The sequence below is a fragment of the Chiloscyllium plagiosum genome, unplaced genomic scaffold (genome assembly GCF_037043375.1).
Source record: "Chiloscyllium plagiosum isolate Xiang-an unplaced genomic scaffold, Cpla_swu_hap1 HiC_scaffold_1, whole genome shotgun sequence".
NCBI classification, from domain to species: domain Eukaryota; kingdom Metazoa; phylum Chordata; class Chondrichthyes; order Orectolobiformes; family Hemiscylliidae; genus Chiloscyllium; species Chiloscyllium plagiosum.
This window is the reverse complement of record NW_028270139.1, coordinates 39,755,579-39,770,842: the sequence shown is the minus strand read 5'-3', so window position 1 is coordinate 39,770,842 and position 15,264 is coordinate 39,755,579. Positions and strand designations below refer to the sequence as shown.

At 41.4% G+C, this 15,264-nt stretch overlaps 1 protein-coding gene across 10 annotated transcripts in view; it reads left to right on the top strand.

The window, feature by feature from the left end:
* Nucleotides 1–15,264, top strand: part of LOC122552612 (coiled-coil domain-containing protein 158-like) — a 174,314-nt gene that overhangs the window by 133,972 nt on the left and 25,078 nt on the right. For 9 of the 10 annotated variants that reach the window (XR_006312432.2, XM_087986075.1, XM_043695369.2 and 6 more), the window contains one exon: nucleotides 2,947–3,039. Coding sequence is in view for 8 of the 10 variants with exons in the window: in XM_087986075.1 (XP_087842201.1) it covers nucleotides 2,947–3,039 (93 nt within the window). In the remaining 2 variants the exon portion in view is untranslated. Of the gene's footprint in view, nucleotides 1–2,946; nucleotides 3,040–13,141; nucleotides 13,321–15,264 lie in introns of all 10 variants that reach the window. The other variant, XR_015756929.1, reaches the window with a different exon arrangement.

The following is a 15,264-nucleotide window of genomic DNA, read 5'->3' as shown; positions in this document are numbered from 1 at the left end:
ACACCCCCTTAATGTAGTCATTGTAATGATGTAAGCCGGGTGGACCTCATACAATGTGAGTTCCCTGATTGGGTTGTTAATCTGTTCAAATCAGGGACCCCTGGCTGACAGATAAAAGGAGTTGTATCACACATCCTGACATTCTGAGTTGGCTGTGAGGGAACTGGATCAGTGTCAAGGACCCTGCATGTGTAAATAAAGGGTAACTTGGTGATGGGCCTCTGCGGAGTTATTTCACATGAATTCCATTAGAGTGATGCTGTGCCATCAGGTTAATTGGCCTTTCAAAGATGCCTACTCTACAAGCTTTTCGCTTTAATATGTATTTTCATTAGCCATTGATATTTTCAATTTTTTTGTAGGTTTTCATGGACAGTGTTTCAAACAATTAACGTTGCCTGTTGTTTTCATACTTGTTTCGTGAAACACCTCTTTTGTTTTTACATTTTGCAGTCAGATATTTTATACAGTGAAACCTGTAAATTAGAAGTACCTCAAGGACTTTATTAGGTGTCCTTTATTTGCAGATGTCATTATTTTTAAAATAGTCAATTGTAGTTAAGCATATGGGCCAAATATTCTGGAACTGACTGCATCTCATAGAGTTATAGACATGTACAGCATGGAAATAGACCCTTCGTTCCAACTCATCCATGCTGACCAGATGTCCCAGATAAATCTAGCTGCATTTGCAAACATTTGGCCCATATCCCTCAAGCACTTTGTATTCATATACCCATCCGGATGCCGTTTAAATGTTGTAATTGTACCAGCCTCCGCCACATTCTCTGGCAATTCATTGCCCCTTAGGTCCCTTTTAAATCCTTCCCCTCTCACCCTAAACCTATGCCCTACAGTTCTGGACTCCCCCACCCTGAGGAAAAGATCTTGTCTATTTGTGTAATCGATACCCTTCATGATTTTTTAAACCTCCATCAGGTCATCCTTCAGCCTCTGATGCTCCAGGGAAAACAGCCCCAGCCTATTCAGTCTCTCCCTATATCTTAAACTCTCCAACTCTGGCAACATCCTCATAAATCTTTTCTGAACCCTTTCAAGTTTCAAAACATCCTTCCTATAGCAGGGAGACCTAAATTGCACACAGTATTCCAAAAGTGGCCTAACCAATATCCTGTACAGCCACAACATGACCTCCCAACTCATACTCTATGCACTGACCACTAAAGGCAAGTATACTAAATGCCTTCTTCACTATTCTATATACCTGTGACTCCACTTTCAAGGAACTAGTCTGCAAACTGACTAACCATATGTCCTATTTTCGCATCCAAATCATTTATAAAAATGACAAAAAGCAGTGGACCCAGCACCGATCTTTGTGGCTCACCACTGGTCACAGACCTCCAGTCTGAAAAGCAACCCTCCACCACCATCCTCTGCCTTCTACCTTCGAGCCATTATTGTCTCCAAAGAGATATTCAATAAGGTCAAGGCTGATCTGATTGTAGCCTTTATTCTTCTTTCATGCCTGTTCCTCCAGAACCCTGAGTGTCCTCGTCAATCAAAAACTGTCTCAATCAACCTTCAGTGTGTTCAGTAATCCAGCTCCCACTAGCATCTGTGCAAAGTAGATTTGTCCTTATCTCTGTCTTCAATCAGCAATCTTTTATTTTTAAACTAGGTCCAGACTTCTCCACAATGGGAAACATATGTTAAGCATCTACCCAGTCAAATCCCTTCAGTCATTTCTATTATTCTATACGGATCCCTCTCATTCTTCTGAGTTTCAATGAGTCTAGATAAACCTGTTCAATATTTCCTCAGAAGACAGTCCCTTCATTCTCTGAATCAGTCAAGTGTACCTTTTTGAAATGCGTCCAAAGCATCAGCACTTACGATCCTTAAAAAAGAGATCAAAGGCCTCCTGTAGTTGATCATTTCTGTCAATGGTTTTGCATCCAAACCTGTTATGAGGGGTTTTCAAGAACCAGGAAGCCACCTGAGAACAGGCAAAAAATCAAAGCAAAGGTGGGGCAAAGAAAAAAAAAGTCTGCCCCTCTCTAGTACCAGTAAGTTCCCCTACCCCCCTCCCTGAGCCCACAGCCCCCATCTGTTTAAATCCTCATTCTTGTAAATCTTTATCGTCTGATCTCCTCATGGTTTCTTTTCTGACCATCCCTGGCATAGGAGAAATTCCCATATCTCAAGATGGAGCTGTGGAGGCATTCAATCCTCGAGATCAAATTGGTTCTCTGCCACTCATGCACACTGGACACGCTTAGTTACACAAAAACAGTTTCTTAACCTGTTGTAATGAGCACTTATTGTGTCCAATATTTTAAGTTGTAGAAAATCTCTTGCGTTAAAGGCTGTCCATAGGCTATGGTTTTGCCCTTCATGTTATATCGCAGTGTAACTTTATTTGGTAACAAATGTGTTACAGTGAAAGCTATTTATGACTGCCAGGCAATGTCCGTTTTTTGCAGATATCCCTTTCCTTGGAGTCCCAATGTATTTGCAGGTTTCATCTTAAGTTACAAAACTATCTTCTATTTTATCTCGATGAATGGACAGGGGTTTTTTTAAGTCCTAACAATTAACAATGAATGAACACCAGAAGTAATTCTTCCCAAATTTCCAAATGTACAGATTTTATACCGACAAGTGAGCAAATGAAACCTGAAAACAAATGGGTGTAAGTTACAAAAGCATCAAAAGCTCCATTTGTAAAGTAACTAAATCATATGACTCTGGGGCTACAGGTTGGATACCCCTCCTACAAAACATGACAATGCTGTGCAGTCTTCCAGTTGAAAATTATCAAACATTTATAATAGATGTATGTACCATTTTGGAAGCATCAAGGTTCAGTTTAAAATTGGTAAGAAATATAGCGATGTATTAATGTTTTGAGTAAAAGCTCCTAAGGGAGGACTTAACTTTGGCCAATGAATTTACCTTGTTTGTGATTTCAATGTGAAACAGGCCTGCCTTAGGTTTTCTGATTGTCAGTCAGTTATTCAGCGACAGGAACAGGACTTCATGCGCTTAAAGCTGCAGCACGCCTTGGAAGTAAAGGTATGAATTTCTTACTTCTTATAATATTGATGCTTTGTTCTACCATGATTTCTTTTAAAATCTTAGTTTCATTCTAAGATTGGTGATTGGTGCTTGATATTTAGACATGGATAAACAGTTTTGCATCTGCCATGTCAACTGGAATGCATTGGGACTTAAACCTATAGAAACTGGAAGGATTTGATTTGATTCATATGATTCATATTTACTGTAAATGTTGGATTCAGTTTGCAAAGCAATAATTCTGCTGGTTCAATATTTTTGATTAATATTTACAGTGAGTTAGAACTTAAATTTGAATGCCCTCCAGATTACCCTCCTGGAAAATCCATCAAAAACTATTTAGTTTTACATATTGGACATTAACTTCATTATGGTCTGTGCCTAATTATTTAAGATCATTTCCATGTGTTGGGTCTAGTTTGAGGCTAGGCAAAACCAAGCATACAGGGTAGAATTTAATGGTCCCACTCGGCAGCTGACTATAGGCTGTATAATCTCGTGGGAAGGTATAGGGTAGAGAGGGGTGAATGACACCTTTGCAACCACCGTGTCTTCTCCATCAATTAAGTCAGGGATGGGAAGGTGTGGTCGACTTTCCTGCTCCTGGGTCCGTTGAGGCCCTGAAGACGCCAATTAAAGACCTCACCTTGCTGCCACTGGTGTGGGGGTTTGTGTGTCATGGACCTAGCTGAGAGTTAGGATGTAGGCCTTCTTAATCAGGCTCCACGTTCAATGGAAGGCCTTACAGCTAGCCCCAGTGTAGCCAATTAGCCTGGTCTTCCCCCAGCCCCTTCTCCGGCTCACCACATCAGCACTCCCTGTGCCACCATCCCTTATTGGGACATGTTTGATTTTCTGCCTGGTGGATGTGGCCTGACTCAGCTCATGGGGTACCCTCTAGTTTTAGTGGTAAAAGTGGTGGACAGGAGAATATGTAAGGATGTTATTTCTCTGGGCTTCCAGAAGGCAATTAATAAAATCCTGTCCAAGAGACTGTTAGTTGAAGATTTTACAATTTAAAGAAAATTATTTACCTGGTTTGGATATTGGTCTGTGAAAAGAGAATAAGGAAATGGACACCTAATCCACTAGCCACTGATGCCTACGGGGATCTGTGTTGGGGCCTCAGCTTTTCACAATGTTTATTAACAATTTGTGTAATAAGCAGGCTAGCTACTTGTCTAAGTTTGCTGATGACACACTGTTAGTAGTATTACAAACAGTTTGGATGGAAGGATATAACTGCAAAGAGATATTGATTGATAAAGTGAATGGGCAAAACTGGAGCAAATGGATTTCGATGTGGACAAATGTGAGTTCATCTGTTTTGAATCCAAAATCAAGTACCTTCTGAAATTTAAAACGTTTGAAACTGTGGAAATCCAAATATACTTTATGGTTGAGATTCACAGATCATGAAAATATCATGAACAGCGACGGAAAATAATTAAAACACAACAGTCATGCTCCATTTATATGCAGCCCTGGCTAGATCACAAAGGATGAAGAGTTTTTCTGCCACTGTACCTTCGGGAGGAGGTGTTGGTCTTGGAGAAAATGTAGGACAGGCTTACAAGAATGATATTTGAACTCCAAGAGTTAAGCTATGAAGAGAGAAAAGAACTAGGTTTGTGTTCCCTGGAATTTAGAAGGTGAAGTGATCAGTTATTAGAAGTTTTCAAGATGTTATGGGAACATCTAAGGTAGAATGAGAAAAGTATTTCCACTGTTTGAGGCATCTAAAACTGAGGCAGAACCAAAAGAATTATAGCGAGACCTTTCAAGTGTGGCAGAAGTTTGGAAAGCTATTCTCCAAACAGGTGTTGATGCTGGATCAACAGTTAAGTCTCAATGAATTTGATAATTTTCTTTCTAAAAAAACCAAAAGAACTGCAGATGCTGAAATTCAGAAACAAAATCAGAAATTGCGAGAAAGACTCAACAGGTCTGACAGCATCTGAGAAGAGAAATCAGAGTTAATGTTTCAGGTCCAGTGACTCTTCCTTAGAACTGATGGTAGTTAGGAAAAGGCTGTTCTTTTACGCAGATGATAGAGTGGGGGGTTTGGTGAGGGGGTAAGGAGTGAATGACAAGTGGAAATACTGCCCATAGAGAGAGAGAACAGTTGGACAGACAAAGGAAGGAATAATAATCAGCCCAGGAGAATGCATAGCTGCAAAAAGGGACTATTAGTGGTTAATAATGGGTTGTGTGTAAAAGCTGACTGTGTGATAACAAGGCCTGATGTGTGGGGGTAAGGACATGGGCAAAGGTGACTCAAGCCCTAATATTGTTGAACTTGATATTGAATCGAGAAGGCTACAGAGTTTCCCAGCGGAAAATGAGGTGTTGTTCTTCCAGCTTGCACTGAGGCTTTGTGCATATTTATTAGTAAAAGTATTATTTTTTCTAACATGATGCGTATCACAACTTTTTTAAAACTGAAGCACAGTGGCATCTCTTGCAAAATTGTATGGAGAGGGGAGGATTAATCTTGTTCATTTCAACCAATTTGAATAATCGATTTGGGACAGGAGAAGGATTGAAACCCAACAAAAAGAAACAGTTCCAACAGAACGTGGCCAAGGGCAGGAAATATTCACCCATGTTCTTGATGGAGAGCAGGGGTGGGTCTGGTGCATCTTGATGAGGCAACATTCTGCACAGTCACTCTGATAAAGTCAAATTATCACCCATAAATGTTAGACAACAGCTGGAAATTGTAGTTCATAAGTATTGTGTCTGATATATTCATGGCAGAATTCCAAACTTTGATGAAAGATAAACATGGTAGAGTTTCACCTTTAAAGTTGTATATGTCACACTGTACATGAAGTACATATTATAAGTTAGACTCTTTCTAGTAAAATGAGCACATATAGCTAAAATGGTGTCACCAGAACCATCTTTCTGGTTGATCATCAAATTGCCATAAAGGTACCATGTAAAATATCCCTACGTGTTCATTTAGAAATCCTGAATTTCCCTGATGTTGTTTCAAGCTGCCTTCTATAATGTGCACTGGCCTGCTCAAATAAATGCCTCCCTGCTTCCAAACACATCACCGAGTGAACATTTATGCCCACTCACTAAGTAATTTAATCAGAGGTTCTTATCATAGGTGAGGTCTGCTAACAAATGCAATATACTGCACTGCATGAGAGAATATAAGTTTGAAAGGTCTACTGGAGAGAAAGGAAATTTAATCTAGGCAGGAAGGTAGTATTATTAACATTTCTTTTAGTTTATTAATTTATGGGATTTAGGCATCACTGGCTTGGTCACAATGTACTGCACTTAAGAAGATAGTGGTGAGCTACCTTCTTGCACCTCTGCGATCAATTTGGAGTAAGTACCCCACTGTGCTGTTCGGAGGAAGGTCCAGGATTTTGTCCCAGAGACACTGAAAAAACAGCAAAATTTCAAAGTCGGGAAGAATTATGAATTAAGCTACTTCTGTGATGTGTGATGATATAACATCAGGCAAATGGGCAGTGGAGACAGAACGGGTAGAATTAAACAGAAAAGGAATTAACACCGTCTGGGATTTGTGTATAGGTTGCATGGTAATTGTTTGTAAAGTGGAAAAATGCAAAAATGAGTAATTAAGACAATGTGAGTTCAATAGAGAATTTTAGCTTTTGTGTAGATTGAGATAAGTAGATGAACTCATGTCAAAAAGATAGAAAATCTTTGCAGTTTTCTGCAACAATATGACCTACAACCAGGGAGTCTTGCCATATTAGATTTAATAACAAATAATGGGTCTGATTTAGTAGCAGGAGAAAGTGAGGACTACAGACGCTGGAGATCAGAGTGGAGAAGTGTGGCACTGGAAAAGCACAGCATCCGAGGATAAGCCCAAAATGTCAAATTTCCTGCTCCTCGGATGCTGCCTGATCTGCTGTGCTTTTCCAGCACCACACTAATTTAGTAGCAACCTAACAGAAGATGAACTCTTATCAACTAGTGAACATAATATCAATACATTGAATGTTGAACTTGTGAGGGCAAAGCCAGAGACTATTCACAATAAACTGCACAAGTTGTAATGGGAGTAAAGTTACTATAATCAGTGGCATATTTCCAAAAGAGAATTTAACAGGGTATGGAACCAGTTTATACCTCCACGTAATGAGAGTTCTGTATGTGAAGGGACGAAAGCCTTAAGACACGGTAAGCTTAAAAGAAAAAGGGATGCAAGAAGTAGCACAGACTCTGGCAAAAAGCAAAAGCTACATGGAACACCAAAGGTAACAAAACAGATCGAGTGTACAAAAGGGTGCAAGAAAAGGAACATCTAAAGAACGTCAAAATCAACACAATTATCACAATATTGAGAGGAGGTGGGTGGTGTGTGCTCCTTGAAAACTAATGTGGTGATATTAATGAAAATAAGGAAATGGTAGACTTGTTAAATAATTGCTTTCATTATGTACAATATAAAAAGACAATGGTATATCAGTCATCACAAGGGAACTGATGTTGTATCGGATGAATCAGGGTCTCACCAGATATTAGCAAATTTACAAAACTCAGCAAATGAAAGAAATAATGGCATTAAAGGGTGACAAAACACCAAAACCTCAGATATTATCCATCACAGACTTTTAAAAGAAGTTGATGAAAACATTGTTAATACTCTAACTTTGAACTTCCAATGGTTCTGTCATTTAGCTGTTCATTAATATTAGAAAATTGACCATATCACTCTGCTATTTAAGTGAAAGGGAATCTTATATAAAATTACTATAATTAAGACTAAGATGGACTAGAATGTCATGGAAATACTTGAGTTGACTAGGGAGAGAATCACATGGATTACATTATGTTTCATGAGACTGATTGAGTGTTCTTGAATTAGTTACTAAAGTAGCAAACAGTGGAGTTTTATTAACTCTTTCATGGGATGTGTGCGGTACTGACAAGGCTAGTATTTGTTGCCATTCCCTAAATGCCTTGAAGGCAATGAGCTTCCTTCTTGAACTGCTATAGTCCATCTGCTGCAGTTACACATGGGAAGAGAATACCAAGACTTCAATCACATATCAGCGAATGGATCTCCATATAATTCCAAGTCATGGGAAGGGAACCTGCAAATGATTGTGTTTTCATGAGTCTACTGTCCTTTTCCTACTTGGTGGTAGAGTTTGTGGGTTTGGAAGGTGCTGTCAAAAGATCCCTAGTGAGTTACTCTAGTGCACCTTGTAGTTGGTACACACTGCTGTGGCTATGTAGTGGTGGATTGATGGATGTAATACTGATCATAAGGACTGCTTGATGGTGTCAAGCTTCTTGAATGTTGCTGTAGCTGCACTCATCAGTGAAATGAGAAGTATTCCATTACTGACTTGAGCAGATAGTGGTTACAGTACTCTGAGGAACTTCAACAGTGTCCTGGCACTGAGATGATTGACAGCTAATAATTACAACCCTCTGCCTTTCTACTGGGCATGATCCCATCCAGGGGAGAATTTCCCCCAATTACATTGACTTCAATTTTACCAGCTCTCCTTGATATCATTCTCAGTCAAATACTCGGTCAAGTACAACCATTTTGTCTATGTATAGATTAATGAATGCAGATTGATGTTATTGATATGCACTTCCAAAATATATTTAATAGCGTCCCTCAAAAAGGCCATTAGTTAAAGTTTAAGCTCATGAATTGGAGAGTAAATTATTGATGAATTCATAGTAAGAGACAAAGAGTAGGACATTGACTGTTATTCTAATTGTCAGGATGTGACTTGTAGTGTGCCACTGGTGTTAGGGTACTGCTATATACTATATTTATAACAACTTAGTTGATAGGATGGAGAACAACATATCTAAATTTGGCAACTACACAAAAATAGGTGTCAATGTAAGCAGTGTAGATGAAAATATATAATTGGAAAGTGGTGTTTATAAATACAGAGTAAAATTGTGTCAAATGGATTTCAGTATAAGGTAAAAAAAGAACTGCAGATGATGTAAATCAGAAACCAAAACAGAAATTATAGGAAAAGCTCAGCAGGATTGGCAGCATCTATTGAGAGAAAGCAGGGTTAACGTTTAGGCACTGAACCTGAAACATTAACATTGCTTTCTCTCCACAGATATGCCCAGCTTTTTCCAGTAATTTCTGTTTTTGTTTTGGTATAAAGCAAGTGTGAAGTAATCCATTTTGGACCCAAAAATGGTTAATAAGAATGCTTTTCAACAAGTAAGTTAAGGTCAAAGATCATTGAAATATCATGTTTAGGACCAAAAAAAAATTATAAAAGCTAATTCACTGCTGGCTTTTCTATCAAAGGAACTAAAATACAAAGACATCTATGAAACCATGGATAGGCCATACCAGTGGAAAGTACTCTGTCAGCTGGGCACTGTGGCTCAGGAAAAATATATCTATATTTGAGGAAACAAAGCATTGATTCACTCGAATGGCACCTGGACTTCAAAAGTGAAATCACGAAGAATAATGACGCAAATGTGATTGCATTCCAAGGAAGGCTTAGTTTTCTTTAAAATTCTGTCATGGGGTGGGGGTGTTAATGGCAGGATATTTTACTGCCTGTCCTTAGTTGCTTTTGAGAAGGTGAGCTGCATTCTTGACCTGCAGCAGTCCATGTTCTGTAAGTAGACCCTTAATGCCATTAGAGATGACATTCCATGATATGACCCACTGACAGTGATGGAAAAGTGATATATTTTCAAGTTAGTATTGTGAGTGGCTTAGAAGGGAGCTTGCAGGTGGTGTATCTGCTATTTTTATCCTTCTAGATGGAAGTGGTGGGGGGTTTGAAAGGTGCTCTCTAAGGTTTGGGCAATTTCTACAGTGTATCTTGTAGACAGTACAAACTACTGCTATTGAGTGTCGTGGTGGAGGGAGTGGATGTTTGTGGATGTGGTGCCAAAAAAGCAGGCTGTTTTTTTGCACTGCCTTGCAAACGATTCACTGGATTTGAGGAAGTCAGAAGGTGAGTTACTCGCTGAAATAGTTCTAGCTTCTGACCTGCCTTTGTAGCCACAGCAGTCATATGGTGAGTCCATTTAATTTTCTGGTCATCGGTAACCCAAGATGTTGATAATTGGGGGATTCAGTGATGGTAACATCATTGAATGCCAAGGGACAGTGGTTAGATTGTCTTTTATTGGAGATGTTCATTGCCTGGCATTTGTGTGGCAATGTTACTTGCCACTTGTCAGCCCAAGCCTGGATATTGTCCAGGTCTTGTTGCATTGAATATGGACTGCTTCAGTATTTAAGGAGTCACAAATGGTGTTGAACATTGTGCAATCATCAGCAAACATCCCCACTTTAGACTTTATGATGGAGGAAAGGTCATTGATGAAGCCAAAAGAGAAAATGCTGGAAAATCTCAGCAGATCTGGCAGCATCTGTAAGGAGAGAAAAGAGCTGACGTTTCAAGTCTAACTGACTCTTTGTCAAATCTAAAAGCTTTGTTTTAGCTTTGACAAAGGGTCAGTTAGACTCAAAACGTCAGCTCTTTTCTCTCCTTACAGATGCTGCCAGACCTGCTGAGATTTTCCAGCATTTTCTCTTTTGGTTTCAGATTCCAGCATCCGCAGTAATTTGCTTTTAGTCATTGATGAAGCAGTGTGTTGGGCCTAGGACATGATGCTGAGGAACTCTTGAGATGACTGACCTCCAACAACTACAACCATCTTCCTATGTGCCAGATATGACTCCAGTCAGCAGAGAGGCTTCCCCTGTTTCCTATTGACTCCAATTTTGCAAAGGCTCGTTGAAGCGACAGTTTGTCAGAGCTTTAATGTTAAGGGCTGTCACTCTCTGGAATTGAGCTCTTTTGTCCATGTTTGCACTGAGGCCGTAATGAGGTCAGGAGCTCAGTGGCCCTGGTGGAACCCAGACTGGGTGTCACTGAGCAGGTTATTGCCAAGCAACTGTTGTTGATAGCACTGTTGATGACACCTTCTATCATTTTATCGATGATCAAGAGTAGACTGATAGGGCAATAATTGGCTGGGTTGAATTTGTCCTACTTTTTGTGTCCAGGACATATCTGGGGAATTTTCTACATTGTTGGGTGGATGCCAGTGCTGTAGCTGTACTGGAATAGCATGGCTAGGGGAGCAGTAAGTTCTGGAGCACATATCTTCAGTACTTTTGCTGGAATGTTGTCAGGACCCATACCTTTTGTGTAACCAGTGCCTCCAACTGTTTCTTGATATCATGAGTGAATCGAATTAGGTGAAGATTGGTATCTGTGATGCTGATGACCACTTGAGGAGGCCAAGATAGCTCTCCACTTGCTATTTCTGACTGAAGATGGTTGTGAATGCTTCAGCCTTATCTTTTGCACTGATGTTCTGGGCTTTTTCATTATTAGCATGGAATATTTATGGAGCCTCCTCCCCCACTGAGGTATTTAATTGTCCACCACCATTCATGACTGGATGTGACAGGATTGCAGAGCTTAGATCTGTTCCACTTGTTGTGGGATCACTTAGCCCTGTCTATTACTTGCTGTTTGGCATGCAAGCAGTTCCTTTTGGTGGCTTCACCAGGTTGAAACCTAATTTTTAGGTATGTTTGGTGACTAGATTAAGAGATGATAACTTATTGGTATTAAGACTATTAATCCAGAGACCCTGTAATATTCAAGGATCCTGATTTGAACTCTGCCATGGGGTTCACGATAGCGGAATGTGAACTTAATAAATATTTGGAATCAAAAGTTTAATGATGACCGTGAAACCATTGCCGATTGTCGTAAAAGCCTTTTTGGTTCACTGATATCCTTTAGGGAGGGAAACAATCATCCTTGTCTAGATCAAATTGGTGCTGGAAAAGCACAGCAGGTCAGGCAGCATCCAAGGAGCAGGAGAATCAACATTTTGGCTAAAAAGCATTTCAGGAATTTTTCTGAAGAAGGGCTTTTGTCTGAAACATTGATTTTCCTGCTCCTCGGATGCTGCCTGACCTGCTGTGCTTTTCCAGCACCACTCTAATCTAGACTCTGATTTCCAGCACCTGCAGTCCTCACGTTTGCCTAAACAATCATCCTTACCTAGTCTGGCCTAAATATGACTCCAGACTCCAATGTGATTAACTCTTAGCTGTCTTGTGGGTAATTAAAAATGGGCAATGCCCACATCCTGTGATTGAATTGAAAGAAATATTTACAAAAATAGGAGCATAGCCTAAATATTAGGATCATATCTTTCCATGCTGAAATTAAGAAACACTTCATGTAAAGTACATGGAAAGAATGGTAGAAATTTAGAGCTGTCCTCTGCAAGTGATTGTTGGTACTGGTTGTATTGTTAGTTTCAGATTTTTATTAACCAAAGGTGTTGAGGGATATGGAACAAAGTTGGAATTGGATACCTTATTAACCATGTTCTAATTGAATGTCAGAACAGGTCCCAGAGACTAAATTAGAAACAGAAATTCTTGGAGAAATTCAGCAGGTCTGGCAGCCTCTGTGGAGAGAAAGCAGAGCTAACATTTCAGGTCCAGTGACAATTCTTTGGGTTTTTTTGCACAGAGACTATATGATCTTTTCCTATTCTTCTGATCCTAATATCAACTATAGACCAGTATTAAATAATCCAAGACATCTTCTAAAGTCAGTATTTCACACAGAACTTCAATACTGAAAGCCTGTTAACCCACTTCTCTGTTTGATATTTGTAATAACATCAGAAAAGTGTTCTTATGCACATTTCTGAACTGAAGAAGTCAAGCCACATATTATTATCCTGTCCAAATAACATCAGAAAATGATTGTTTTGATTGCTGTTTATCTGTTTGCTCCTAAACTTACAATTGCAAGCAAGGGTCTAAGCAAGGTCACATGAGAATATTACCAATGTTGCGATGGACTTGAGAGGAAATAGTCTTGTGTTAAATACAATTAATCTGTATTGATGAACAACATTTGAAATGAGATTGAAAGCTAGGAGGATAAAAATAGACATAAACAGAATGCAGAATTATAATTCCAATCCTGTCAAAACCATGAAATAGCTGAGATACACTGAGTAAAGATGGAAAATATTGATTACAATGCTCAATTAGTACATTGTAATTTTACTTATTACACCAAATCCTCATTATCCACAGTGTTGGGGCACAGACTTCCAGTGGATAACAGTGTGGATACTGCTTATATGTGACCCTCTTGTCTACCGCGAAGTATTGTATGATCAGACTTGATGAGTCAATGAGGAAAAAGAATGGGGTTTGGGGTCAACCTCCCAAGTCCATGGATCCATGAATAGCAAGTCAATGGATAACAAGAAGTGAGTGTATTGATGTCCCTCAAGTGATTCATTTAACTAGAAAATTGCCAAGGCAATTTAACTGAGTAATCTATTAGAGGTTTGATAAGTGGGTTATGTTTTTCAAGTTGTTAAATTAATATTTTAATCTGGTTTAATTAGAAAAGGAAAGCTGTGCTGTAATTTGCTAGGCGTTTCAGCAGAAGTCTGTGAATGATTGTTTAAATTGTTCCAATACAGCAGTTGGGATAATTAAAGTTGTTGCAACTTTATTGCTGGAACAGCACAGCAGGTCAGGCAGCATCCAGGGAACAGGAGATTCGACGTTTCGGGCACAGGCCCTTCTTCAGGAATGAGCAGAGAGTGTTCAGCAGGAGAAGATAAAAGGTAGGGAGGAGGGACTTGGAGGAGGGGAGTTGGAAATGTGATAGGTGGAAAGAGGTCAAGGTGAGGGTGATAGGTCGGAGTAGGGTGGAGGCGGAGAGGTCAAGAAGAAGACTGCAGGTCAGGAAGGCGGTGCCGGGCTGGAAGGATCCGGCTGAGACAAGGTGGGGGGAGGGGGGATGAAGAAACTGGTGAAGTCCAAGTTCATCCCCTGCGGTTGGAGGGTTCCCAGTCGGAAGATAAGACGCTCCTCCTCCGACCGTCGGGTTGTTGTGGTTTGGCGGTGGATGAGTCCAATGACCTGCATATCCTCGGTGGAGTGGGAGGGGGAGTTGAAATGCTGTGCCACAGGTTGGTTGGGTTGGTTCGTCCGGGTGGCCCAGAGGTGCTCCCTGAATCGCTCCGCAAGTAGGCGGCCTGTCTCCCCAATATAGAGGAGGCCACACCGGCTGCAGCGGATGCAGTAGATGATGTGGGTGGAGGTGCAGGTGAATCTGTGGCGGATATGGAAGTTTCCCTTGGGGCCTTGGAGAGAAGTGAGGGGGGAGGTGTGGGCGCAAGTGTTGCACCTCCTGCGGTTGCAAGGGAAGGTGCCGGGAGTGGTGGTTGGGTCGGTGGGGGGTGTGGATCTGACAAGGGAGTCGCGGAGGGAGTGGTCTCTACGGAAAGCTGATAGGGGAGGGGAGGGAAATATATCCTTGGTGCTGGGGTCTGTTTGGAGGTGGCGGAAGTGACGGCGGATGATGCGCTGTACATGGAGATTGGTGGGGTGGTAGGTGAGGACCAGTGGGGTTCTGTCCTGGTGGCGGTTGGAGGGGCGGGGCTCAAGGGCGGAGGAGCGGGAAGTGGAGGAGATGCGGTGGAGGGCACCGTCGACCACGTCGGGGGGGAAATTGCGGTCCTTGAAGAAGGAGGCCATCTGTGTTGTACGTATTTTGAACTGGTCCTCCTGGGAGCAGATGCGGCGGAGACGAAGGAATTGGGAGAATGGGATGGCGTTTTTACAGGGGGCAGGATGGGAGGAGGTGTAGTCCAGGTAGCTGTGGGAGTCGGTAGGTTTGTAGTAGATGTCCGTGTTGATTCGGTCGCCTGAGATAGAAACAGAAAGGTCTAGGAAGGGGAGGGAGGAGTCCGAGACTGTCCAGGTGAATTTGAGGTCGGGGTGGAAGGTGTTGGTGTAGTGGATGAACTGTTCAACCTCCTCGTGGGAGCACGAGGTAGCGCCGATACAGTCATCAATGTAGCGAAGAAAAAGATGGGGGGTGGGGCCAGTGTAGTTGAGGATATATTTCCCTCCCCTCCCCTATCAGCTTTCCGTAGAGACCACTCCCTCCGCGACTCCCTTGTCAGATCCACACCCCCCACCGACCCAACCACCACTCCCGGCACCTTCCCTTGCAACCGCAGGAGGTGCAACACTTGCGCCCACACCTCCCCCCTCACTTCTCTCCAAGGCCCCAAGGGAAACTTCCATATCCGCCACAGATTCACCTGCACCTCCACCCACATCATCTACTGCATCCGCTGCAGCCGGTGTGGCCTCCTCTATATTGGGGAGACAGGCCGCCTACTTGCGGAGCG